General features: G+C 36.3%; 1 protein-coding gene across 4 annotated transcripts in view; it reads left to right on the top strand.

Moving 5' to 3' along the window:
* The window catches only part of COL12A1 (collagen type XII alpha 1 chain), a 115,518-nt gene that overhangs the window by 34,939 nt on the left and 54,274 nt on the right, over positions 1–26,305 (top strand). For 2 of the 4 annotated variants that reach the window (XM_007090120.3, XM_042986675.1), the window contains 14 exons: positions 915–1,187; positions 7,351–7,617; positions 8,059–8,251; positions 9,128–9,249; positions 10,984–11,133; positions 11,215–11,334; positions 11,434–11,598; positions 12,154–12,300; positions 13,847–13,986; positions 14,535–14,664; positions 21,664–21,806; positions 22,118–22,247; positions 24,130–24,266; positions 25,356–25,485. In XM_007090120.3, the coding sequence (XP_007090182.2) occupies positions 915–1,187; positions 7,351–7,617; positions 8,059–8,251; positions 9,128–9,249; positions 10,984–11,133; positions 11,215–11,334; positions 11,434–11,598; positions 12,154–12,300; positions 13,847–13,986; positions 14,535–14,664; positions 21,664–21,806; positions 22,118–22,247; positions 24,130–24,266; positions 25,356–25,485 (2,247 nt within the window). The remainder of the gene's footprint in view (positions 1–914; positions 1,188–7,350; positions 7,618–8,058; positions 8,252–9,127; positions 9,250–10,983; positions 11,134–11,214; positions 11,335–11,433; positions 11,599–12,153; positions 12,301–13,846; positions 13,987–14,534; positions 14,665–21,663; positions 21,807–22,117; positions 22,248–24,129; positions 24,267–25,355; positions 25,486–26,305) is intronic. The other 2 variants (XM_042986676.1, XM_042986677.1) reach the window with 1 other exon arrangement.

Below are 26,305 nucleotides of genomic sequence, written 5' to 3'. Positions count from 1 at the left end.
TGAAATGTATGCTGTAGAGACAGATACTTGTATATTTATGTCATGCTGTGGCATAAACCCTAGTAAAGGTAGCCAATATAAAGTGACCTGTATATTTATTTTACATTTAAATTATGGAAAGTGAGGGTTTTATTGGAAGACATCTGTGCCTCCTATTAAGTTGAGGTTTCCATATTTTTCCATTTGGGTTGTATTTTTTTTTTCTTTTTTGAATTGAAAGAGCCAAAATTTAGTAGCAGACATTTTCGATCAGCTAGAACAAGTGGTGTGTTTTATTTTGATGACTGATGGCTTTTAAGTTTTCCAGAGGAATTGGTGGTTTTTAGTTTCATTAGAGTTCAGCTCTATTGGAAGGTTGCACTTATACTTTTAAATAACATGAACAAGTAGAGTTTTCATGAAAAAACGATTGCTGGAATTAATATTTGCAAGTGATATGAAGTCGTTGAAGTTATTATAAGTCATCCATTGAAATGAACTTATTTTAGTTACATCAGAGAGAAAAAGATGATGCTAAAGATATAAAGATCTTTGTGAACGATGGCTGACTATGTTGTAAAGCGGAATGAAATGTAAAATTTTGGGATTTAGGTGCAATTTTCCCTTTGAAGAGAAAACGTTTTTAGGCACGTACCCCTTCATGTTTGGATGTCATCCTTGTCCTCAGGGGCTTTACGATCTGACTGGACGTACAGGGACCAGGGTGATAGGTAGGAATCAGATACGATTCTAAAGTTTGAGTGCATCAGTCTGCTGCACTGACAGGAAAGGACAGGTGGCTCAGAAAGAAGGAATGGGCAACCTTAGACAAACTGAGTCTGAATTCAGCAAGTTAGCATGTGCACTAAGATGAAGGAATATTTACGTATCTAGTAGATAACAGAAAAATGATTTCCCTTTCATTTCTATTCTAGAACGTGGTTCACCTAAGGATTTAGTTACTAAAGATATCACCGACACATCAATTGGGGCTTATTGGACATCTGCTCCAGGAATGGTTCGAGGTTACAGGGTTTCATGGAAATCGCTTTATGACGATATTGAGACTGGAGAGAAAAGTCTTCCCAGAGATGCAATTCATACTGTGATAGAAAATCTGCAGCCAGAGACCAAATACAAAGTTTCAGTATTTGCAGTTTACAGCAGTGGAGAAGGAGAACCTTTGAATGGAGAAGCCACGACTGAATGTAGGTAACAGCACGAGGGTGTTTGTGTTTGTGTTTGTGTTGGTGCTACCTAATAGCTATCAGCTCAAGTGACAGTTTAACCATTTGCCTTTCTTTCTTTTTATGTGATAAATGGGGTCTGAAAAATTAGCATCTTTTAAAGAATGTGGTTTAAATTCAAGTTTGCTTGGTTCATTTAGTATAAAAATTATATCAAATTTTGAAATATCGAATCCCATCCAACTACCTATATTTGTCTCTTTGTCTTTTTTCCTGATAGAGTGGTCAGCCAGTTAGATCAGGAGCTATGGAGACAAAGAGAATGCAGGCACGTTTATAGCTATGTGACTTTGGGCAAATTACTTAATTTCCCTTGAGTTTCAGTTTGCTTATCTGTAGATTGAAGTCTCTAAGAGTTGACTTGAGATTAAATGAAATGACAGTGTGCAAAGCGCTAAGCATAGTGCCGAGCCACTTAGAGTTGATTGATAAATGATAGTGGCTATTGAAGCTATGATTATTATATACCCAAGACTAATGCTAGATTCCTAGAGTCTTTATTTTATTCCTTTTATATTTGGTAAGGTTAAATCAAAAGTCTACTCAGTGTTTTTTGATGGCTTAGGTTTACCTTAATATCATTAATATTCCTTCCTGTGAATAGTTTTGAATGACCTATCATCATTTATTATCAGCTGGTTGGTGAAAGATGTGCCAGTATTTCATAATTCTCTTTCCTAAAAAACCATTTGTTAACAATAGGAATTTATTTTTTTTAACTTTATTTATTTATTTTAAGAGAGAGATAGAGCAAGTGCAAGCACGAGCCGGGGAGGGACCGAGAGAGAGGGAGAGAAAGAATCTCAAGTGGGCTTGCTGCTGTCAGAACAGAGCCTGATGTGGTGCTTGATCCCAGGAACCATGAGATCATGGCCTGAACCGAAATCAGGAGTTGGACACTTAACCAGCTGAGCCACCCAGGCACCACCAAGTATAGGCATTTCTAAGAATTTGTAGGAGAAGATTTTATTCCTTTTGTTTTGGGAAGATTTGAGGAAAAGGGAAAAGAATGGGACCTTCTTGAATTTCCTTTTATTAGAAAGAAGTGGAAGAAGTGGGGAATTTTTTTGGGTAAAAGAGAAGAGAGGGAAGTGACATGAGTAATTTTAGATAAGTCCTATATCCTGATTTTAAGTTGTCTTGAAGTCTTTTGGTCAGAGTTGTCTGAAGAACTCATCTCTCTCTTTTTTTAATCACTGGAAAACTCAGAAGAATGTGTCCAAGTTTAAATTTGTGCAAAATTAACCAGATTTAAAATGAACTCCTTATTGGAAACTTAAATATGTGAAAAGGCACATTGCTCAGATATTCACATGATTGGTTTCCATGGTAGTAAATGAACTCTTGTGTCTGAATATATTGGCTGATGTAGTTTAAAAATTTGGCAGAAGTTCATCTGGCAGAACTTTATTTGTTGTAAAGAGAAATCATTTCATAAACTAGGCCAGATATTACACATATAGCCAACTTTATTTGTAGGAGTGAAGATACAGTTCATGTGATTGAGCAGTTACAAAAGTATCTGTATTTAGAGGGGAGCTTTTTCAAAAATCTTCTCATTTGTGTCTTCTTCCAAAAAGACTAAGTCTTCAAATATTTATTTGGGACTGAAAATCTCCACAGGGGATATGTTTTAGCCAAAAGCAAATATGTTAACAGAAACCCTAAATAAACCTTCATCTCTAAGAAGCTGAGCCTCTAAGAAATTTTCAATATTTTTTTGACTAATTGATTGAGTTAAAGGTAAGTGAACAGAAAGGCCTCTTTTGAACTAGGAGCAGAGTAGGCAGGAATGAAACGTACAGTTTTCAGAGTTTCATTTGTGCACAAACTGCTCAAACATCTAAGCAAATGATAGAGAAGACAAGAAACTTTCTTTGTTCTACTTCTATTTTGTTGTTGTATTTTATTTTGCCCTCTCTGTGGAAAGTAAAGCAGTTTAGAAAGTACTTGAGAAATCGGAGTCAGATGTGGTACTTGGGTGGTGGATGAATCCTAAAGTATGGATAAATGGGCAGAGTCACTAGGTCATGCTCTCAGAGTTTCTCATAAACTTCCAAGGGGACATTGTGGAAATATTTTCGGGAGTGCTTTCTCCTGAAACTCGGCAACATGGTGTGCAAACTGCTGACACAATGAAAACCATGGATTGTGGCTAGAAAGCCAACAGATGGGAACCTTTCTATTGGCGCTCGAGTTTATGGCAGCTGGGTTAGCAGAGGTACAGTGGGTGTTGGAAAGCATCTTGTGAGAGCTTCTAAAACATGAAAAGCACTTACAGATGTGAATGTTGCACCCTTTTACAGCACGTGGCATACCTATCAATGAAGTGAAAATTTTTGCTTTTTGCTCATGGGAAGCCAGCGAGGCTTTTTTTTTTTTTTTTTTTTTTTTTTTGCCCTAAACTTTAAAGTTTTCCATGAAGACTAGGGTAAGATATGTTGTACCTTATTTCACCTCGATTCTTTTATTTTAAAGAATTAAAAGGCAGGAATATAATTGCGTTCCTTGAAGCATTTCAAAGTATGATTTACAAAATTTGTTACTAACATCTAAATTTGGGACTGTTTTGAGGTTTGGGATCTCATATTTTGGGGGATATAGTTGTCTTACAAGACCAACACTTGTAAGAATTAACTGTTAATTTTTCTCAATTCTGAGTTGTGAGAAGTTGGTCTGGAAATTTTGTGCAAGAGAGATACACTTTGTTCCACTGAATAAAAATTTAGGCATAGAAACAAGAGGTCAGAAACATTAGCACAATCTTTTCTAGAAAAGTGTTAGACACACACCAACTTACTCAATATTTGTGACAATTGGAAATGATACTAATCCAAATAGATTGTTATTCTATATAGTGCTCTTTCCTATACTATTTCCAAAAGTTTTTGTAAGGACTTTACATTTTTTCCTTTGAAAAAAATATAATAAATATAAATATCATATGTATATATAAATAATAGTTTACTTACCTAGAGAATAGTAATAGAGAATTGAGGATTAATCTGAATAAATGTTAGTATTTATAGAAAGTAATGGGCTTTGCTGAGAATTCTTAGTGTCTTTAAACCCTAAAATAAAAAATTGCAACCAGTTTACTCTAAGTTTAACGTATACTTTTGCATCTCCCAGAAACAATCCATAACCATATATTGAATTTCTTTTTTTTTTTTAATGTTTATTTACTTTTGAGAGAGAAACAGAGAGACAGAGTGTGAGCAGGTGAGGGGCACAGAAAGAGAGAGAGAGAGAGAGAGAGAGAGAGAGAGAGAGAGAAAATCCAAAGAGAGAGACAACAGAAACCAAAGCAGGCTGCAGGCTCTGAGCTGTCAGCACAAAGCCCAATGCAGAGCTTGAACCCACGAGTCCCGAGATCATGACCTGAGCTGAAGTCGGACACTCAACGACTGACCCACCCACCAGGCGCCCCACCATATATTGAATTTCTTTATCTATTTTGTCATTATTTGTCCTTTCTATATAATGTATCTTTTGCTTACATAGCTGCTTTAAAAATTTTCTTTTTATCACCGATTTGAAGCAATTTGTTTCTGATGGGCCTTGATGAAGTTTTTTTCATACTTGTGCTTGGGGCTTATTGAGTTTCTTGGATCTGCGAGTTTATACTTTTATAAAATTTGAAAATATTTAGACCATTATTTTTTAAAAATACTTTATTACACCCCACTCTCTTTAGGTACTCCAATTATACATGTATTAATTTGTTTGAGGTTATCACACAGCTTAGTATTGTGCTGTTCAGCCTTTCAATCTTTTTTCCCCTTGTGTTTGATTTCAGATAGTTTCTATTACCATGTCAACAGGTTCACTAATTTTCTTTCCACAATTTCCAAATGTTTAATCTTAGACATTGTAGTTTTCATCTCGAAGTTTGGTTTGAGTCTCTTTTATATGTTCTATATCTTTACTTAACATGCCTAATACTTTTTCTCGCATTATTAACATGTGGGATATAGTTGTAATAGCTGTTTTACTGTCCCTTTTGAATAATTATGTCACATATGTCATTTCTGATGCTGTTTCTATTGGTTGATTTTTCTTCTTCTTATGGGTTGTCTTAGCTGTAACTGCCACAACAAAATACCATTAAGTGGTGGCTTAAACAACAGAAATTTATTTTCTCATACTTCTAGAGGCTAGAAGTCCAAGATCAAAATTCTGGCACAATTTGATTTCTATTGAGAAGTCAGTTCATGACTCACAGATGGCCATCTTCTCACTATGTCCTCACGTGGCCTTTCCCCAGTCTCCGCATGGAGGTGGGGGGAGAGAGAGAGAGAGAGAGAGAGATCATGCTCTGATGTCTCCTCTTCCTCTTATAAGGATTTCAGTCCCATCAGATTAGGACCCTAATCTTACTACTGTATTTAATCCTGATTACCTTTCCAAGGTCCTAACTCCAAATACCATCACATTAGAGGTGAAGGCTTTAACAGATGAATTTTCAGGAGACACAGTCACTCAGTCTATAACATAAGTCATATTTTTTCCTTCTTTGCATGTCTGGTAATTTTTATGAGATGTCAGACTTTGTGAATTTTACTTTGTTGGGTGCCAGATATTTTTACCTTCTTATAAATATCTTTAAGCTTTGCTCTGGGATTCAGTTAAGTTATTTGGAGTAGTTTAATCTTTCTCAAGCTTCCATTTAAGTTCTGTTACAACCAGACCAGAGAATCCCTTAGTTTAGGGATAATTTTGCCCCATTAATGGGGCATCACTGGGAGACTGCATGAACTCTAGGAAATAATTGTTCCTTCTGCTGCTTTTGAGTAGTTCTTTCCCTAGCTTTGGGTGGTTTCCTCATACATATGCACTGATTAGCACTGGGCTGAAGATTCCAGGAGGACCGCTTGCAGATTTCTGGAGCTTTTCCCTCTGTTACACCATCTCCTCTTCAGTACTCTGCTCTGCAATTCTAGATGCCTTGGCCTCCCCTAACTCACAAAACCATCTCCTCTAAGTGAGATCTAAGTGAGATCATCAGGCTCCATCTGCTTTCCCTCTTCCTGAACTGGGGCTGGAAATTCTGTCTAAGCAATAAGCCAGGATAATCATAAAGCTCACTCCCGTTTGTTTTTATCTCTCAGGGATCACTGTCCTACCTTGCCTGATATCCAATGTTTGAAAAATTTTGTTCAATATGCATATTTAGTTTATTTCGATTTTTTAGTTGTTACAAGTGGCCCTTGCCTGTTTGAACACGAAAATTTCTCATAGGATCAAGAAAGATTCTTTACATGAAAATTTCTCTTAGGATCAAGAAATATTCTTTGCACTGTTTCCTTCAGTTTAGTGTCTTCGTGTAGAAATTGCTTATTATCTTTGAATGCTAAGATTATTGAACTGAGTGAAATGATCTTGCTTATATGCTTTAACTTTGTAAAAGAAAAGGGATGTGTGTTGGCTTTTTGTGGATGTTTAGTGATCTGTTTCTGATACTGATATAGTTATTAATAATTGTGAAATATTAGTAAAAGATAATTTAATAAAAAACATTGATTATATATTTATCAAACACTTTTTACATAGTGTTCCCTAAAACACTCAGTGTATACCAGTTTGTTTTTAGAACCCTGGAGATATTTTTATGTGTTAGAGTTTCCTATTCTTTTGTGTTCATGTCAGTGGCAGTCACAAAAATAGGGTTAACTATAGTCAACTCTGGCTAATCATTTATGGACCATACTTTTTACTGAAAAGACCCAAATAATATTTCTGACCCTGCATTCATGATTTTTAGTATTCTCCACAGCATGATTGCTACTGGAATTCTTTACGGATGGAAATATAATAAAAATTCTAAAGCTCATCTCCGGAAATGGATGTTTTCTTTACTAAAGTCTCTAGAATGCAAAAGGAAATCCGTGCAATATGAACTTCCATTTTTTAGTTATTAGCTAGATAAAGAGAAAACATCTTACCGTGATCTCACGGAGATTAGGCTCACACGCCATCATGAATTTATGAGAGATCACATTGCTAAGCAAAAGAATACTGTACATATTTAAGAAACCACAGTTTCTTTTCACATAAATGGGAAAGAAGACATGTATATTTTCTTTCAACACGATATACATTGTAATCTGCTTTTATCCCACAGTATCCCCAGATTCAAAAACCTTGAAAGTGGATGAAGAAACAGAAAACACAATGAGAGTTACCTGGAAACCAGCACCTGGGAAAGTCATCAACTACCGTGTTGTGTATCGCCCCCGTGGGGGAGGGAGACAAATGGTTGCTAAAGTGCCACCCACAGTCACCTCAACAGTGTTAAAACGACTTCAGCCCCAGACCACATATGACATTACAGTTCTCCCAATATACAAGACAGGAGAAGGAAAGCTTAGGCAAGGATCAGGAACAACAGGTATAAAATAATTTTTTTTTTGGAGGGGGGGCAAGAGTATAATATATTAAAGGAAGGCTTTAATACATCTACTTTATTTGTTAGTGCCTAAAATTAATTCCATAGTAAATTAGATTATAATAATCAGATGGGATCCTGATTAGCATACTAATCCTGGTAAAATGATTCTACATATTAATGTTCTAATGCTAATATGATCTTATGAATGGTGAGAATTATTTATATATCCATTTGGGTAGCACTTCGTTATCAGGATTTTTATTGGATGTTATGTCTGGTGCTACCACATTTTATAAATATACAATTTGAAGTGTTGTGTTTGCGATGATTCCCATGTACATCACTTAGATATCGCTAATCTGATTTCTTATTGCAGGGGGTAATAAAAAACCCCAAACCTAGTCTTATGGATAATATTTTAAAACATTTTTATCTTTACAGCTTCTCGGTTTAAATCACCCAGAAACCTCAAAACATCTGACCCAACCATGTCAAGCTTCCGAGTGACTTGGGAGCCTGCCCCTGGGGAAGTAAAGGGTTATAAAGTCACTTTCCACCCTACGGGGGATGACAGAAGACTGGGGGAGTTAGTGGTTGGACCATATGACAATACAGTTGTTTTGGAGGAACTTAGGTAGGAATGAACTATATTCAGTTATGGTTAAAAGATCGAATAGCTTATGTAAATTAGTAGGACTTACACAGATAATCACTTATGTGTCTGATTGCCAGCAGAGTGCTTAAAATCAGCTGACGTTGCTTTCTTAGTCTTGTTCTTACGGAAGATGAGGTTAGGATTCAGAGGCCAAGCTGAGTTTTTTGTGACATTTTAATGGTTAGGAATGGCATCTTTTCAATAACATCCTGCTTTTTAAAAAATTAACTTTCATGTTTCACGATGTCACCAAAAGCAGCTTGTCCCTAGCCAGGCCTGTTGAAATGTGGGGGTTCTTGTGCCTTCTGGAAAGGCCCAGGTGACTCACACTGAGATGCTGAATATGAATCCTCTTCCAGGGTGGGCCATGGGAGAGAGAAGCAGGACTTTGTGCTTGGTGCCAGCTGGCAGGAGTGGGAAAGGGTGGGCTGATTAAAGGTCTCGCTTCAGGCTGTGCAGTGGAAAACAAGGAAGTCTGAGTTTGAACAGCACCCTACATTCATCACAGTAGGAAGAATGGACTACTGTGCATTGCCTTTTGGAAAGTTTGTTTGTCTCAATCATTCATTCAACGATATTGAAATCTATATAAATACTCATTGTTTACTTTTAGCAGAGTAGAGAGGATGAAATTTATTGAGGTTGCTATGTGCCAGGCATTGTGCTAGGTACTTTATGTTACCTTGCAACATACAGCATTTAAATTATTTTCTTAAAGCCCATTGCTTAGAAGCAGTACCTTTTAACTTGCTGTAAGTGGACGTTTGTAAAATCAAGATGAATGTGTTTAACAAAGCAAAATGTGCTACCTCTTGAGCCAGTTCTACATACAAACTATATATTTTAACATTTCAGGGCAGGTACCACCTATAAAGTAAATGTTTTTGGAATGTTCGATGGAGGAGAGAGTTCACCCCTTGTTGGACAAGAAATGACAACCCTTTCTGATACAACTGTCATGCCAATTTTATCCTCTGGTAAGAAACTGAGTTACATTTCCCCAGGAAAACTTAATATTATGATGCTATTTCAAATGTGAACTGTTAGGTTAGTCACACAGTGAAAAGCAAATATAAACACTTTATACTACAATATGCTTAAATAATTTGCACGCTTAAAAAGGTATCTTCAAACAGCTAGCTAAACATACCTTTGACAGTGTTTTTTAAGGCCTATCTTGTCAGCATTTGCATTGGTTACATAGTACTGTATTATTTAAAGCTGAGGTTTTGCAATGGGTAGGTTACATACTTTTTCTCTCTTTTTAATAACTAAAATGCAATGTTATTTTGTTAAAGTAGTTGCAGAAATGATTTATTTGGGCTGAGCAAGCAGAGTTAGGTTACATAAATAGGTGGACAGCCATGACTTGGTAAGCAACATGGAAGCATAAGCTCTCTAGATTTTTCTGCTCCTGTCACAGTTATTGCTTTGATGTGCATGAAGCTAGCTTTGAATGTTCTTAGAGGTGGAAGTAGTGGATAGAATTTACCTCTAAATGTTTTCCATCATTTGATAAAAAGGAGTAGACCTGGGCAGAGTAGGGGCAGGCTTGCAAAGGCTTAGGTGTTTGGAGTGGTATTTGGGAGTCTTCAGTCCTGATGGGAGGTACTATATGCAAAGGATGCCGTTGTAGTGTGATGAGCATCATTTAATTTTCTCGGATGCTACCACGGCAAGAAGTTGGAAAAGTCATAGCTGGTAATGTAAGCTTCCAGAAAAGAGGGGATTTAAAAAATGTGGATGTGGACAAAATAAGTCAAAGTGTCAAATCCTGCTGTTTTGTATGAATGTTCTGTTGTTTCTGTTATGATGATATTAACTGACTTATATTTTTATTTTGTAGCTTGTGCACTGAGGATATTGGGATTTTTCTCTTTCCAAAGCACCCTAGCTTTGTATCAGTGTTTGTGCTTGTTGTCTCTAAAGCTCTCAATTTGTATATTTGTTTGCATACTTTTCTAAATTGTCTTCCTTCTTTCTTGATTTTTTAAATGTGCAGACTTCACCATCTGTATTTACCTGATTGTTTTACATAGTACATGATAAAGTTAAATAGCTAGCAACTCAATAGTATAGTAGCTATCAGGTTTTAGAACAAGGTATCTTTACTTCCAAAAGGTCTAATAAAGATTCATGTGTGTAATCCTTCATAATATATGTAATAATTGCCCGAAGCTTAATTATTTTAGAACATGTTTTAAGCTAAAACCTTTTTTAGCTCACACATTTTATCAGTTCATTTCGTATTTGTCTGCCAATGACCATTACATATTACAAAAAAATGCTGCATCTAATTTTTAGATCACATTAAAATTTTATTAAAATTATTAATGCCTTGTCGCCAGATGGCTATACATTCTCATTCAATTATTACAGCTCTTGGGTTTGTAAGCCCTTTCAAATACAATGATGGTTTAATTTAAGTCTCCAGCATCTATGACTGTAGTCAGGAAAGAGTCAAAGATGAAGGAAAGATTTGTCATTGAAATATCATTGGAGGAATTGGTGATCCTTATGAATGTTATTTGAGGTTAATGAATCATATTGACATATTTTTGGAGTCTTGACCTCCAAATCACCAAGCTAAGCTACAGAACTGAAGCAGCTAGGCAACACTGAGCATCCAGGGATGGCAGAGGCATGGCTAGGAAGTCATTCTACTAAGAATTTGCTCCTTACTCTGTCCTGTCTCATGATTGCCATGTCAGGAATGGAGTGTCTCACCAGAGCGGAAGCAGACATTGTGTTGCTGGTGGATGGATCATGGAGCATTGGCCGGGCAAATTTTAGAACCGTGAGGAGTTTCATTTCTCGCATTGTGGAAGTCTTTGAAATTGGTCCCAAAAGAGTACAAATTGGTAGGTCTGGCAATATTGAAGACCTTTAGACATTTTTGTCCTACTTTTTTATATATGCTAATGCCAGTGGTGTTATTTTAGCCCTTGCTCAGTACAGTGGGGATCCCAGAACAGAGTGGCAGTTAAATGCTCACAGAGACAAGAAGAGCTTGTTGCAAGCAGTGGCAAACTTACCATACAAAGGAGGCAATACTCTCACAGGTGAGTAAGGACAGCCTCGTGCACTTTTAGGTCTTGCTTTTGGTCAGAACTTGTGGCTGAGTAATGATACGACTGATTCTCTTTTAAAAATCCCACTAGGCATGGCTTTGAATTTCATTCGTCAACAGAGCTTCAAGACCCAAGCTGGCATGAGGCCTCGAGCTCGAAAAATTGGTGTTCTCATCACTGACGGAAAATCACAAGATGATGTTGAGGCACCTTCAAAGAAACTCAAGGATGAAGGCGTGGAGTTGTTTGCTATTGGTAAGCCCTCGAAAGGCTAGCAGTGCCCCTGGGGTTACAAAAGCTGAGGATATTTTTGTAATTAAAATATTTTTGAAGCATAAACACATAAACATATTTTCCCTATCACATAATTTATTAAACATATTTTCCCTATCACATAATTTATCAAAAAGATATGCCAAGAAGTCAACTCATTTTCTTCTTTTCCCCTTGTAATGGGATGCAACTACATGGCTTCTTGGAAGAAAGTAATGGGTCAGGAGGACAAATGTACTATTAGTAGGATGCAGGAAAATCCCTGTTTGGCTTTCTGTGGCACCGTGTTTATTTTTGATATCCATTATTTTACTTTCCAGAGAAAACACTCTAGAGACACTTTTTGATGGGAAATTGGTGCTAGAAGCATTTAGAAGAAGCCAATTCAGAATAGCCTTTAGTTCACATTATTTTTTTATTTGTTTCTATTTTGTGCCAGAGATAGTCATTTTATTATTGAGGAAAATCATATGTATGTTCTAGTTAACATTGAAAATCCAAATGCTTTTAATTTGATGTATCCTTTTTTTTTGCAAGGTATTAAAAATGCTGATGAAGATGAGTTAAAGATGATTGCGACGGATCCTGATGATATTCATGCATACAACGTGGCTGATTTTGAGTCACTCTCTAGGATTGTAGATGACCTCACCATTAACTTGTGTAACAGTGTCAAAGGTCCAGGTAAGATTAGCCTAGGGCTTCTCGCCCTCAGCACTGTTGATATTTGGGAGAGATAATTATGTTTTGGATGGGGAAAGGGGACTCTTTTGTGTATTGTGAAATGTTTAGCAGCGTCCCTTGGCTCTGCCTACTGGATGTCAGTAGCATTCCCTGAGTTGTGACAACTAAAAATATCTTTGAATGTTGCCAAATATCTGATGGGAAGAATAATGCCCTCAGTTGAGAATCATTAGTTTAGTCCGTGATTTTTTCTCGGATTTGTTTCTGATGGCAACGAATTAGAAATGACTTCTAGCTTATTTGAAGATAAGCAACTAATATGGGAGAAATGGTTCATATGCTTTGGGTATTGAGAATACACGTATTTGACTTTTTTCCTTGAGTTTCTCTCTCCAAACATTTGCAGATTTTCCTTTTGGATTTTGAACAACAGACTGACCTTTTCCCTGGAGAAATAGACCAGCCAGGAAGCCAGAATTTTTAGGCTTCTGGCTCTGGGTTAGCTGAGAGAGTTGTAGTTTTATTTAGTTGGAGAGAACTTTGAGTGGGGATGAAAACATCTTTTATCAGTTTTCCTTTATTTATTTTTTATCAGCTGTGTAATAGTTGCATTCATTCTAGCTTCCCAGACTGTAAAATTGCTTGATAATTTTGTAGGCTTGATTATGACCCAACTATAATAAAGGTTAGAGTACTAAGAATGGAAATGCTTTCCCCAGCTTTACAAAGAAAGTTGAAAGAGTTTATAGGAGAATGATTGCTATGCTAATGAAGTCATTGAATTAATTCTCCTTAAATTATTATTTGGGACATCTTTCTAATGATCACTGTGAACTTAATATTTCTATTTTCATTGATGTTACGTCTAGATATTGGTCTGTAGTCATTCTGTTGTTCATTGGTCATTTCACTTTCCTTAACCAGAGAGAGCACAATCACAGGCAGTAGGATATTCCCAAATTTTAAAAGACTTGGTTGTTTTTCTTCTCTCTTGAGAAAGAAAGTGGGTAGCTTCTCTTACCACTGAACTAGGTCCTATAGGAGAAATAAACATAAATGAGAAACCAATTCTGTCCACACAGAGTATAACTTATTGTTAAGGAGATTAAGACATGAATATAAATAATCAAATGATAATGAGGGTGGTGAATGTGGGTGGTCCAACAATGATAGAGACAGTGGAATTGTCAGGACCCAAATCCTTATTCATTAGTTATATGTATAAGATTAGGGAAAGGAGGAAGTATTCAAGGACGATTCAGAGGTTTTAGAGTCTAGGTGATTGGTAAACAGGTAGCGCCACAAGAAAGAGTGGGATCAGGTTTTAATGAAAGATGAACCCAGGCTTGAATCTTCAGGGACTGAAAAATCCTTTGCCCACCCAGGGAGGTCTTACGGGCAATGGGACTCTAGACTGATTTACTTTATATCAGGATGTGTGTACAAATTTGAAATACGGGGAGTAATACTGTTTCGATCTAATTTCAGATTTCATCACCTTGCTATAATAATGATAAAAGCGTATGCATTTTACTTCCATGTGTAGGTGACCTGGAAGCACCTTCTAACCTAGTTATTTCTGAGCGAACCCATCGTTCTCTTAGAGTGAGCTGGACACCTCCTGCTGACAGCGTGGACAGGTATAAGGTGGAATACTATCCCGTTTCTGGAGGGAAACGTCAAGAAGTGAGTAGACAACATCTACAGCCCACTCCTTCCTGATATTGAGATTAAGTCCTTCACATTAAGGTCCAAAAAATGTTGGGTGTGGAGCAAGAAAGATGTAGAGAGCGGCAGAACTGAATCAACAGTGGTGCTTTCTATTCCTTGCTAGGCAAACACTTCCATTTGGGCTTAATTAAAGGAAAAGAGCTTTGCTTAAATTCTCATGGTTTCTAAGAATTGCAGAATATCAATATGATTTTTAATCAAAGGATGCTTGATTTATTTGTGAGTTTATAGTAGAATCCTTGAGGTGGAAGGAAACACTAAAGATGATCTAGTTTTACCCACTCATTTTACAAATAAATAAGGAAACAACAGCTGGGAGAATAAATTATATGAATTGTCTAAGATCTCATTGTAATCTGGTAATTTCCAAAAGCAAAAGACAATGGTTTCATCGAAATATAATTTCTAAGCTCATTGCAGCTAACTTACTTTGTAATGGTCGTAGAAGAGAAGGAAGTGATTGCAGCATAAGTTGCTATTATTTTTAAATTTTTTTCCCCTAGTTTTATGTGAGCCGACTGGAAAGTAGCACAGTACTGAAAGATCTGAAGCCTGAAACGGAGTATGTTGTTAATGTGTATTCTGTGGTAGAAGATGAATATAGTGAGCCTCTGAAGGGCACAGAAAAAACTTGTAAGTCAGATTAAAAAAAATCTTCTCATTATTTTGTTTTTTAAGATGAATAGGTGGCAGTCTGTGTGGGATTTTTGGCAGCCTTACATATCATTCCATTGTTCAATATCCATTCAACAAATATTTACTAAGTGTGTTCTTTGTACAGGTGCTCAATAAATACTCATCTGTGCTTACTGGCTGTTCTTGCAATCATGGGACTCCACTGGTAGAATGGGTAGTCATGGCCATAGATAACGGAGAGGGCTCACTTACCTTTCGTATAGTTATTCACTTAAGAAAGGTGTCATGTGGGGAGTGGGACAAAGATTAGGAAGAGGAGCTGTGCAGAGATGACCTATTTCAGTTTTGCATGTAGCCAGATCTTCCTGCTGTCAATGACATCAACCCTTTTTTCCTGGCCTTTTCATCCTGGCCTTTATTAGAGAAGTTCTAATGGCTTTGACTTTGAGTAGAGCTTCTGGCAGAGTTGTTCCTTGCTCCTATTCCTGGTAAGGTTTCTGAGGCCATATGAAAGAACTCTTTCCTTTTCCCGCCTTCTTGGCTGGACTCCAGGGGAAGGGAGGCCAGTAATAAGATGAGGGAGTGGGCATCACTCTCTCTAAGACAAGAATTGACTCTACTTACTGTTAAGTTCCTTAAGTCTTTATCTCTTCCCCCTCTCTTTATTGTATAAGGTTTAGGTGTACAATATTGTAAGCTGACATCTGTATACACTACAAAGTGATCACCCTCAAAAGTCTATTACCATCCATCACTCTACACTTGATCTTCTTTATCCCTTTCACCTACCCTCCAACCCTGTTCCCCTCTGGTAACTAGTGATTTGTTCTCCGTATATGGATTTGGTTTTGTTTGTTTGGATTTTGTTTGTTTTTAGACTCCACGTATGAGTGAAGTCATGTGGTATTTCTCTTTCTCTTAACTTATTTCACTTAGCATAATACCCTCAAGGCCCATTCTTGTTGTCACTAATGGCAAGATTTAATTCTTTTTTATGGCTGAACAGTATTCCACTTTATATATACTTATATATATTTCATTATATATCACTTCTTCTTTACCCATTTATCCACCAGCACACAGATAGATAGGTTGTTTCTATATCTTGGTCATTATAAGTAATGCTTCAGTGAACATAGCGTTGCATATATCTTTTGAATTAGTGGTTTGTATTCTTTGAATAAATAGCCAGTAGTGGAATAGCTGAATCTTATGGTATCTATTCTTAATTTTTTTGCAGAATCTCCATACTGTTCTCCATAGTGACCACACCAATTTGCAATCCCACCAATAGTGTATCAGGGTTCCCTTTACTCCACATCCTTGCCAGCACTTGTTATTTCATATCTTTTTGATAATAATCATTCTAACACGTATGAAGTGATACCTCTCATTGTAGTTTTGAATTGTGTTTTCCTAATAATCAGTGATGTTGAACATCTTTGCATGTGCCTGTTAGCCATCTGTATGTCTTCTTTGGAAAAATGTCTATTCACATCCTCTGCCCATTTTTTAATTGGGTTCTTTGTTTTGTTGTTCTTGTTGTTGTTGTGTTGTATGAGTTTTTTATACATTTTGGATATTAACTCCTTATTGGAGTTTTGATTTGCAAATATCTTCTTCTATCCAGTGGGTTGCTTTTTGTTTTGATGACATTTTCCTTTGCTGTGCAGAAGCTTTTTAGTTTGATGTGGTCTCATTTGTCTATTTTTATTTTTGTTTCCCTTGCCTTTGGAGTCTCAGCCACAAAAGCATTACCATGACTGGGGCACCTGTGTGGCTCAGTTGGTTAAGTGTCTGACTTCAGCTCAGGTCATGATTTCACAGTTCATGAGTTTGAGCCCCACATTGGGCTCTGTGCTGACAGCTCAGAGCCTGGAGCCTGCTTCAGATTCTATGTCTCCCTCTCTCTCTCTGCCCCTCCCCTGCTCACACTCTGTCTCTCTCTCAAAAACAAATAAACGTTAAAAAAATTAAAATAAAAAAAACATTACCAAGACTGATGTCAGGGAGCTTACCATCTATGTTTTGGTTCTAGGATTTTTATAGTTTCAGGTTTTACATTCAAGTCTTTAATCCATTTTGAGCTAACTTTTGTGTATGGTGTATGAGAGTGGTATAAGTTTCATTCTTTTGTATGTGGCTGACCAGTTTCCCAGCACCATTTATTGAAGATACTGTTTTTATTCCATTGCACATACAATGGTTCCTCTGTCATAAATTAATTGTCCATATATGTGCAGGTTAATTTCTGGACTCTCAATTCTGTTCTATTGATATGTGTGGTTTTTTTGCCCATACCATACTGTTTTAATTACTATAACTTTGTAATATAGTTTGAAATCAGGGACTGTGATACTTTCAACTTTGTTCTTTTTTTTTAATTTTTTTTAACATTTATTTATTACTGGGAGACAGAGAAACCCAGAGCATGAGTGGGGGAGGGGCCGAGAGATGGAGAGACACAGAATCTGAAGCAGGCTCCAGGCTCTGAGCTGTCAGCACAGAGCCCGATACGGGGCCTGAACACACAAGTCGCGAGATGGTGATTTGAGCCGAAGTCGGACGCTTAACCGACTGAGCCACCCAGGCACCCCACAACTTTGTTCTTCTTTCCCTGTGATTGCTTTGGCTATTCAGCACCTTTTGCGGTTTCACATACATTTTAGAATTATTTGTTCTAGTTTTGTGAAATATGACATTGTAACTTTGATAGGGATTGCATTGAATCTGTAGATTTTTATGGATAGTCTGGACATTTTGACAGTATAAATTCTTCCAATCTATGAGCACAGTATGTCTTTCCATGTCTTTGTGTATCTTCAGTTTCTTTTATTAGGTTTTATTAGTTTTCAGTGAATAGTTCTTTCACCTCTTTGGTTAAATTTATTCCTAGATATTTTATTCTTTTTTATGCAATTACAAATGAGGTTATTTTTTTAATTTGTCTTTTTGATAGTTTGTTATTAGTGTATGGAAATACCATGGATATCTGTATATTGATTTTATGTCCTGTGATTTTACTGAATTCATTTATTAGGTCTAACAGTTTTTGGTGGTGTCTTTAGGGTTTTCTATATATAGTAACATGTCATTTGCAAATAGTGACAGTTTTACTTCTTCCTTTCTGATTTGAATACCTTTTTTCCCCCTTGCCTAGTTGCTATATTTAGGACTTCCAATACTATGTTGAATTAGTGGTGAGAGTGGGCATGCTTGTCTTGTTCTTGAACTTGGAGGAAAAGCTTTCAGCTTTTTCCCACTGAATGTGATGTTGGCTGTGGGTTTGTCATATATGGACTTTATTATATTGAGGTAAATTTCCTTTATTGCCACTTTGTTGAGAGTTTTTTTAAAATCATAAATGGGTGTTGAATTTTATTGAATGCTTTTTCTGCATCTGTTGAGATGATCATATGATTTTTATCCTTCATTTTGTTAATGTTGTATATAACATTGATCGGTTTGTGAATTTGAACCATTCTTCATCCCTGGAATAAATCCCACTTGATCATAATGTATAATGCTTTTAATGTATTGTTAAATCTGGTTTGCTAATATGTTGTTGAGGATTTTTACATCTATGTTTGTCAAGGATATTGACCCATAATTTTCTCTCTTTTTTTGTGGCATCCTTGTCTGGTTTTTATGTCAGGGTAATGTTGGCCTCATAAAATGTGTTTAGAAGTATTCCCTCCTCTTTAATTTTTGGAAGAGTTTGACAAGGTTACGTATTAAATCTCCTTGACTGTTTGGAAGATTTCACCAATGAAGCTGTTTGGTCTTGAACTTTTGTTTGCTGGGAGTTTTTGATTTCTGATTCAATCTTCTTGCTAGTAATCACTCTACTCAGGTTTTCTGTTTCTTCCTGATTCAGTCTTGGGAGATTGTATGTTTCTAAGAATTTATCCTTTTCTTCTAGGCTGTCTAGTTTGTTGGCATATTGTCTTTTGTAGTAGGTCTTTTAAAAAAATGTTTATTTATTTTGAGAGAGAGAGAGAGGGAGGGAGAAAACAAGTGGGGGAGGGGCAGACAGAGAGAGAGAGAGAGAGGGAGAGAGAGAGAGAGAGGGAGAGAGAGAGAGAGGGAGAGAGAGAGAGAGGGAGAGAGAGAGAATCCCAAGTAGACTCCATGCTGAGTACAGAGCCATTCATGAGGCTTGATTTCACAACCGTGAGATCATGACCTGAGCTGAAATCAAGGGTCAGACACTTAACTGACTGAGCCACCCAGGCACTCCTATGTAGTGTCTTATGATCTTCCCCCCCTCCCCACCATGACATCAGTTGTAACTTTTCTTTCATTTCTGATTTTATTTGAGTCCTTTTTTTTCTTTGTTTGTTTAACTAAGGGTTTTTTTGTTTTGTTTATCTTTTTCAGAGAACCAGCTCTTAGTTTCATTGATCTTTTCTATTTCCTTAGTCTCTATTTAATTTATTTCTGCCTCAGATGTTTATTACTTCCTTCCTTCTAACTTTGGGCTCAATTTATTTTTCTTTTTCTAGTTTCTTTAGGTGTAAAGTTAGATTGTTTATTTGAGATTTTTCTTGTTTCTTGACATAAACCTATATTGCTATGAACTTCCCTCTGAGAACTGCTTTTGCTGAATCTCATAGATTTTGGTATGCTATTTCTCTTTTATTTTTTTCTAAGTATTTTCTGATATCTCCTTTGCTTTCTTTGATGACCTCATGGTTGTTCAGTTACATGTTATTTGTTTTCATGTTTTTGTGTTTTTTCCAGTTTTGTCATTGTAATTGATTTCTAGTCTCTTACCATTTTTGTCAGAAAAGATGCTTGATACGATTTTAGTCTTCTTAAATTTATTGAGACTTATTTTGTGGCCCAACATGTGATCTATCTTGGAGAATGTTCCATGTGCACTTTAGAAGCATGTGCATTCTACTGCTTTTGGATAGAATGTTCTGCATATATCTATTATGGCCATGTGACCTAATGTGTCATTTAAGACCAATATTGCCTTATTGATGTTCTGTCTCATGACCTATTCATTGCTGTAAGTAGGGTTTTAAAGTCTCCTACTATTATTTTTTTGCTTTCAATCTCCCCTTTTAGGTTTTTAAATATTTGTTTTATATACTTTGGTGCTCCTGTGTTGGGTGTTTATAAATAAACTTTTATTTTTAATGTTATATCTTCTGGCTGGGTTGATCTTTTTATCATTATGTGGTGCCCCCTTTGTCTTTTAGTACAGTATTTATTTTAAAGTCTATTTTGTCTGATATGAGTATAGCTACATCAGCTTTCTTTTCATTTCCATTTGCATAGAATATTGTTTTGCATCCCTTCACATTCAGTCTGCATGTGTCCTTATTTCTGAAATGAGTCTTTTGTAGGTAGCATATAGACAGTTCTTTTTTTTTTTTAAATCTATTTATCCACTCTGTCTTTTGATTGGTAAATTTAGTCCATTTATATTTGAAGAAATAATCAATAGGTATGTACTTATTTCCATTTTGTTGTTTTCTGGTTGTTTTTGCAGTTCTTCTTTGTCTTTTTTCTTCTCTTTTCTTTCCTCTTGTGGTTTTCTGGCTTTCTTTAGTGTTATGTTTAGATTTCTTTCCTATTTTCTTTTATATATTTAGTATTAGTTTTTCTTTGTGGTTACTGTAAGATTCATATGTAGCATCCTATGCATATGATAGTCTCTTAAGTTGATAGCAACTTAAATTTGAACACATGCTCAAATTTTACATTTTTATCCCCCATTTTTCATATTTTTAAAGAAATGATGTTTTATGTAAGAAGATTTTTTTAAATATTTATTTTTGAGAGAGACAGAGAGAGAGTGTGGGTGGAGGAGGGGTAGAGAGAGAGAGAGACAGGGGGACAGAGGATCCAAAGCGGGCTTTGTGCTGATAACAGAGAGCTGGATGTGGGGCTTGAATTCACAAACCATGAGATCATGACCTGAAGTCGGATGCTGAGCCACCCTGGCACCCCACATGTTTTATATTTTTGATGATACATATTACATCTTTTATTTTATGCATCATTTAGCTAATTATTATAATTTTAGTTAACTTTACTACTTTTGTCTTTTGACCTTCATACTTGCCTTATTGGTGATTGATCTACTATCTTTACTATATATTTACTTTTTCCAGTGAAATTATTACTTTCATATTTCTCCTACCTCTCCTACCTGCCCTGATATGGCTCTTTTCTCTTTGTTGTGGAAGGTACTATTCCTCTAGTTCTCAGGTCTTTCTGTTTCAGAGGAAATTATTTCATATGTGGCTATAAATTTTTCGCATCCATGGGAAGAGGTGATTTCAGAGTCTTCTTTTGTTACCATCTTGAACCTGTCCTCCATCTCTTCTCTTACTATCCTTCATATTAGATCATAGGAAGTGGGAAATAATGTATTTCATAATGGGCAGGATTAATCTGATATTTTCTTGAAACTTTAAACTCAATCTTTGGACAGTATATAGAAAGCTATATGGATATTAAATGAAGAGGAAACTGAAAATCTTTTACTGTGCCTCATGGGCCTGGTTTCCAGAAGTCCATGAATCCCCTAAGTTCCAGTTATTAATGTATGGCACTCTCACTTAATTTTTTTTAATTAATGATGAAATAAAATACTGTACTTGTTACTTATATATGAAATTTTATGATTGAAGTCTGAAAAGAGACAACTTAAAGATATTCCAGAAAAAGAGATTGACATTTCAGGAAGTTGGTATCTATTTTCACTTCCATATGGACTCATTGGAATGCCAGTTGAAATTTAAACTTTCTTTTTTTATAAAATAGTTGTAACTTGCTGTCCTGAGTATGAGGTGGCAATGAACAATGAGATTAGGTTTTTCAGGAGAGAGGAAAGAATTATATTGACCCTCATTGACTTCTTGCAGCAACCCATTCTCTATTTAGCATATATAATACCAATTATTAAATAGGAGTCAACAATTAAAAATGAGTAGATTGACAGGACTTAGACTGATGTCTGCCTTTACATTCCAACAGTACCAGTCCCTGTGGTCAGCATGAATATTTATGATATTAGCCCTACCACCATGCATGTGCAGTGGCAGCCAGTGGGAGGGGCTACTGGCTACACCGTGACATACGAACCCACCAATGCCACAGAACCAGCAAAACCAAAAGAGGTGGGAGACATTTGTTTCTTTATCATTGGGTCTTCCTGAGACTTTATAGTTTTAGAGACTGCATTAAACTGCAGTTGCTTATGAACTCATTTATAACTACATGCAAAATGGAAAAATAGAAAATTAGATTTGTGACCTCTGACACATTTTAAAAAAACATTGGCATGAAAAGAAATTCTGTTCAGAGAAATGAAAAATAAACGTTGTGTTATATAATCTAGTGGTTACAAATAGGCCATAATTGGCTAGCCCCAGTAAATGGAAATGTTTGATTTGAATGTCTTATTTCCCTTTGGCATGTCCGTATGCAGATGCGTGTGGGGCCAACAGTGAATGACGTGCAGCTGACTGATCTTTTTCCCAACACTGAGTATGCAGTCACAGTGCAGGCTGCCTTGCACGATCTCACTAGTGAACCTGTCACTGCTCGGGAAGTCACCTGTAAGATATTACCAGTTTTTGTTCTTTCTTTATTGCTGTTCATATAATGTTCATTAGGATTTTTCTTCCACCCAATGACACTATCAATACTTGAATAATTTGTGCATAAATTACAGGGTTATTCCTTATGGGAATCACAATTGAGAATTAAAGCTAATTCTAGACTTATGGCAGCATCTTAAATTGATTCTAGGATGTACTTTTTTTTTCACATTTAATGTAGTTGATACTGAGGATGTTTCTTAACAATCAGTGGTGGGTGTCTTACAAGTACTTTTGGCCAATTGTCAATTAGGGCATAGAATATAAAATAATGGTATATTTAAGTATGATATATAGCACTGGTGAGAAGGGAATGTCGGGTGAGTGTAATTTTGGAGGAAGATTCTGGACTTAAGATTAAGATGTTCCAAGTTCTTGCTGAAGTAGAAACTTTATGGCACATGTAGATAAGTCTGTTTCAATTAAGTGAGCTAATCAGTTTACTCAATCCAAAAACATATTTATTGATCATCTGTTGTACTTCAGTCACTTTGCTGGGTATTGGGAATGCACCAATAGATAATACAAGGTAGTGTAAAGCACGTGGACTCCTTTGTGGTTTGCACTTTTCTTGAGTTATTGATCAGTCCGTTTTGTGTTTTTGGTTTGTTTCATTGGCATTCAGGTGCTTTTTCTTGAAAAGGACAATGATTGCACTTAGGACCCTTGCTTTTCCTGGGTAGAACTTTTATTTCATGCTTGTTGAGGTGGTCATGTTGGAATAGATGACTAGGTTTGAATTTGAGTCTCAGCCCACATTTCTAAGGAAATTAAGAAGTTAGAAGGAAACTTCAAGGGGGAGGGGAAGTGATACAGAAGCATGATAAGGCAGAAAAGAGAAAGAGCCCTTGAAAGGTGGGACAGTATAAATTCATTGACAACAAATAATCATTTTTTATATATTAGACCCTGTTTAGAGCTGGTGGTGGTTTTTTAGAAATGAGGTAGTGGCAGATGGAAAGAGTGGGAAGCCAGCTAGGGATTGGAGATAGGTGTTCTCAGAGTGTCTGGAGAGAAGATGCAAGAGTCATAATGGCATGAAAGGCGAGTGTGGTCATGGATTTGATATGGAACTGGAATACAACAGTGGAGGAAGGGAGGACACAGAGATCCAGAGAGACAAAAACATTGAAGGGAAAAAGGTGCAGAAACATGGAAGTGGAGGGTGACGTTCAGGGGGAAGGATGTACAGAGTTGAGAGACAAAGGAAAGTGGTCAACGGGCAGCTAGAAAGTGAGATCTGTCTAATATATTCTTTGTTGGTTATCCTTAGCCCTGTTCTTTTTAAGGTAAGGTTTTGTTTGACTTGGCAAAAAGTTTGTCGTTTGGATTTTCTTGTAACCATTTATGCTTCTGTGGATTTTCTTACCAGCTTACCGGGTGCTTAATTTTGGCCCATCTTCATTCTTCATTCTCATAACCATTTGTTTTTCTATCATTTTCTATCAAGGGACCATAACTCTTTCGATTTTGTTTTCTATCCTAACTGATTTAAATATATGATAAACACAAGCTGCACATTTATGCTGAATTATGATATATTATAGCTGAATAGCAAGTAAGATCTTATTAAAATAGTGTGGAAGGAAGTCTGCATATAAAAGAGAAATTATAATTATAATAAAAATTTAAATTTATCATATTTTTAAAGATCCTTACTAAGAAAAATTGAGCTCTACCTAGTAGAATCATAGTATGTTTATCAGCATAGCTATTTTTTAAAGTTATTTTGCTGCACACTGTTAAGTTTTCTGCAAACAACTCCTTGAAAACGTGTGTAAATGCATTAGAACTCTGTGGTGAGAGCCACATCAAAACCTCATTTCTCATGCGTCTCCAGTGCCTTTACCCAAACCTCGAGATTTGAGACTCAGAGATGTGACTCACAGCACCATGAATGTGTTTTGGGAACCCGTGCCTGGAAAAGTGCGTAAATATATCGTTCGCTACAAAACACCAGAAGAAGATGTCAAAGAGGTAAGTTGAAGACTGGAATGGATTTGGAAATATTTGTTTTCTGTAGGTTTAATAAAAGAACCCAAATAAGTATAGAGAATAGCATGTTTGAATACTTGTAACTTTATTAATACAGTATTGAAAATTTGTTATATTAATAAGGCATTTTTTGAATACTTGATGATATATTGGACTGTGTTGCATTTAGTTTGGAAATGTTTTGTTGTGTGATATTGATCTCAAAATCATTATCCCTTAAATGGATAGAGTCGTAGAATGTAGATGGTACTTCCTTCTCATTAAGATGCCTTTTATGGTACTCTGCATTCTATAAATTACTAAAAATATCACAATAATGTTTCTAAAAATAAAAGCTAGCAAAGAATGCAGGAAAGAAGAGGGGAGTTCATCAGATAGTAGGAAGATAGGGCAATGCAGCAGGACTGAGAGAAAGGGTAAATGTATTCTTAGAGGAGGGTCCTTTTGGAGGTGAGCGTTTTTGAAATGATGTTGGGGCAGAGATCTGTTTTGATGACAACCTGATTCAAGGTGGGAGCAAACTGAGGGCCTTCACTAGAGAATGGGCTTAAAACTTATGTGTGCTTGGGGGCACATTAATGACATTTTTGGTAGATAGAAATAGTTTCCGTAAGCACTCACTTGTTGACTGTGCTGGTCATTTGGATTACACTAAAGCTAATTTATACATGTGCACACATTCATTTCATTCTAAGTTTCAATTTCAAAAGAGGCACAATGACCAGTGGGCCTCACAGGATTCTTGTGCATAACAAATGAGGTAATGCACAGGAGAACATTTCTGAAAGAAGTAAGGCAGTGATACAAAAGGAAACAGAGAAACTGTCATTGCAAAATGGTTAGGTTGCTTGAATCTGTAGAGAGTCATTATTTACCAAACCCTAGTGTCAATATATTTTTCCACATTGGAAGCATTTAAACTGTCTCTGGTTCCTGGACTCTTTTGCATATTAGAAACCATTGCTATTTTTTGTAGCATAATTCTTATGCTCTTTTGCTAAGAGGTACAGTAAACAACAGAGATGTTAAAACTATACTCTTCGTAAAAATAGTTCCCCTGCTCTATTACAGGTAGAAGTAGACAGGTCAAGGACCAGCACCCCTCTCAAAGACCTGCTCTCACAAACCCTGTACACAGTAGGGGTTTCTGCAGTGTATGATGAAGGGGAGTCTCCCCCGGTGACTGCTCAAGAAACTACCCGTAAGTTGTGATCATGCTTCCTTGATAATTGAGAAACAACATTACATGACTGTGTAACTGAACTTATTGGGTCATTTTGTTTCTTAGTACAAGTTTTTTTGAATATTTGTGGATTTCCAGATTGCTTTTTATTTATTTTCTGCCCATCTTCTACCTTCATGTCCATTCCTTTTATTTTTAAATTTATTGTGTTATTTTATTTTTTCAATTAAGTTTTTAATTTTTGAAAAATTAAAAAAATTTAATGTTTTATTTATTTTGAGAGAGAGAGAGAGAGAGAGACAGAGAGAGAGAAAGAGAACGAACAGGGAAGGGGCAGAGAGAGAGAGAGGGAGAGAATCCTAAGCAGTCTCCATGTGGTAGCACAGAGCCCTACGTGGGACTCTAAGTCCCCTGAGAGATCACGACCTGAGCTGAAATCAAGAGTTGGACGCTTAACCAATTGAGCCACCCAGACACTCTATTTAAAAATTTTAAAAATGTTTTTATTTATTATCTAAGTTTTAAATTTTAATTCCAGTATAGTTAACATACAGTGTTATGTTCAGGTGTACAATATAGTGATTTAACATGTCCATTCCTTCTATGATACGTTTATCTTACTATTATTCTATCAGCCACTGTCATTAATTCATCTTCCAGATACTCAACTGGTGTGTGTACGTGTGTGTGTGTGTGCGTGCGTGTGTGCATGTGTGTGTGGGGGGGTGGGGAGGAAGTATATTCTTGATGTAAGTTGGCCATTTTCTCTGGGAAAGTTGTGTTAGTTATCAAATATTTTTTGAAATCTTACTATATATAAAGTGCTATCAGCGGTAAC

The sequence above is a fragment of the Panthera tigris genome, chromosome B2, assembly GCF_018350195.1.
Source record: "Panthera tigris isolate Pti1 chromosome B2, P.tigris_Pti1_mat1.1, whole genome shotgun sequence".
Classification (NCBI taxonomy): domain Eukaryota; kingdom Metazoa; phylum Chordata; class Mammalia; order Carnivora; family Felidae; genus Panthera; species Panthera tigris.
This window is presented reverse-complemented; position numbering and strand designations above follow the sequence as displayed.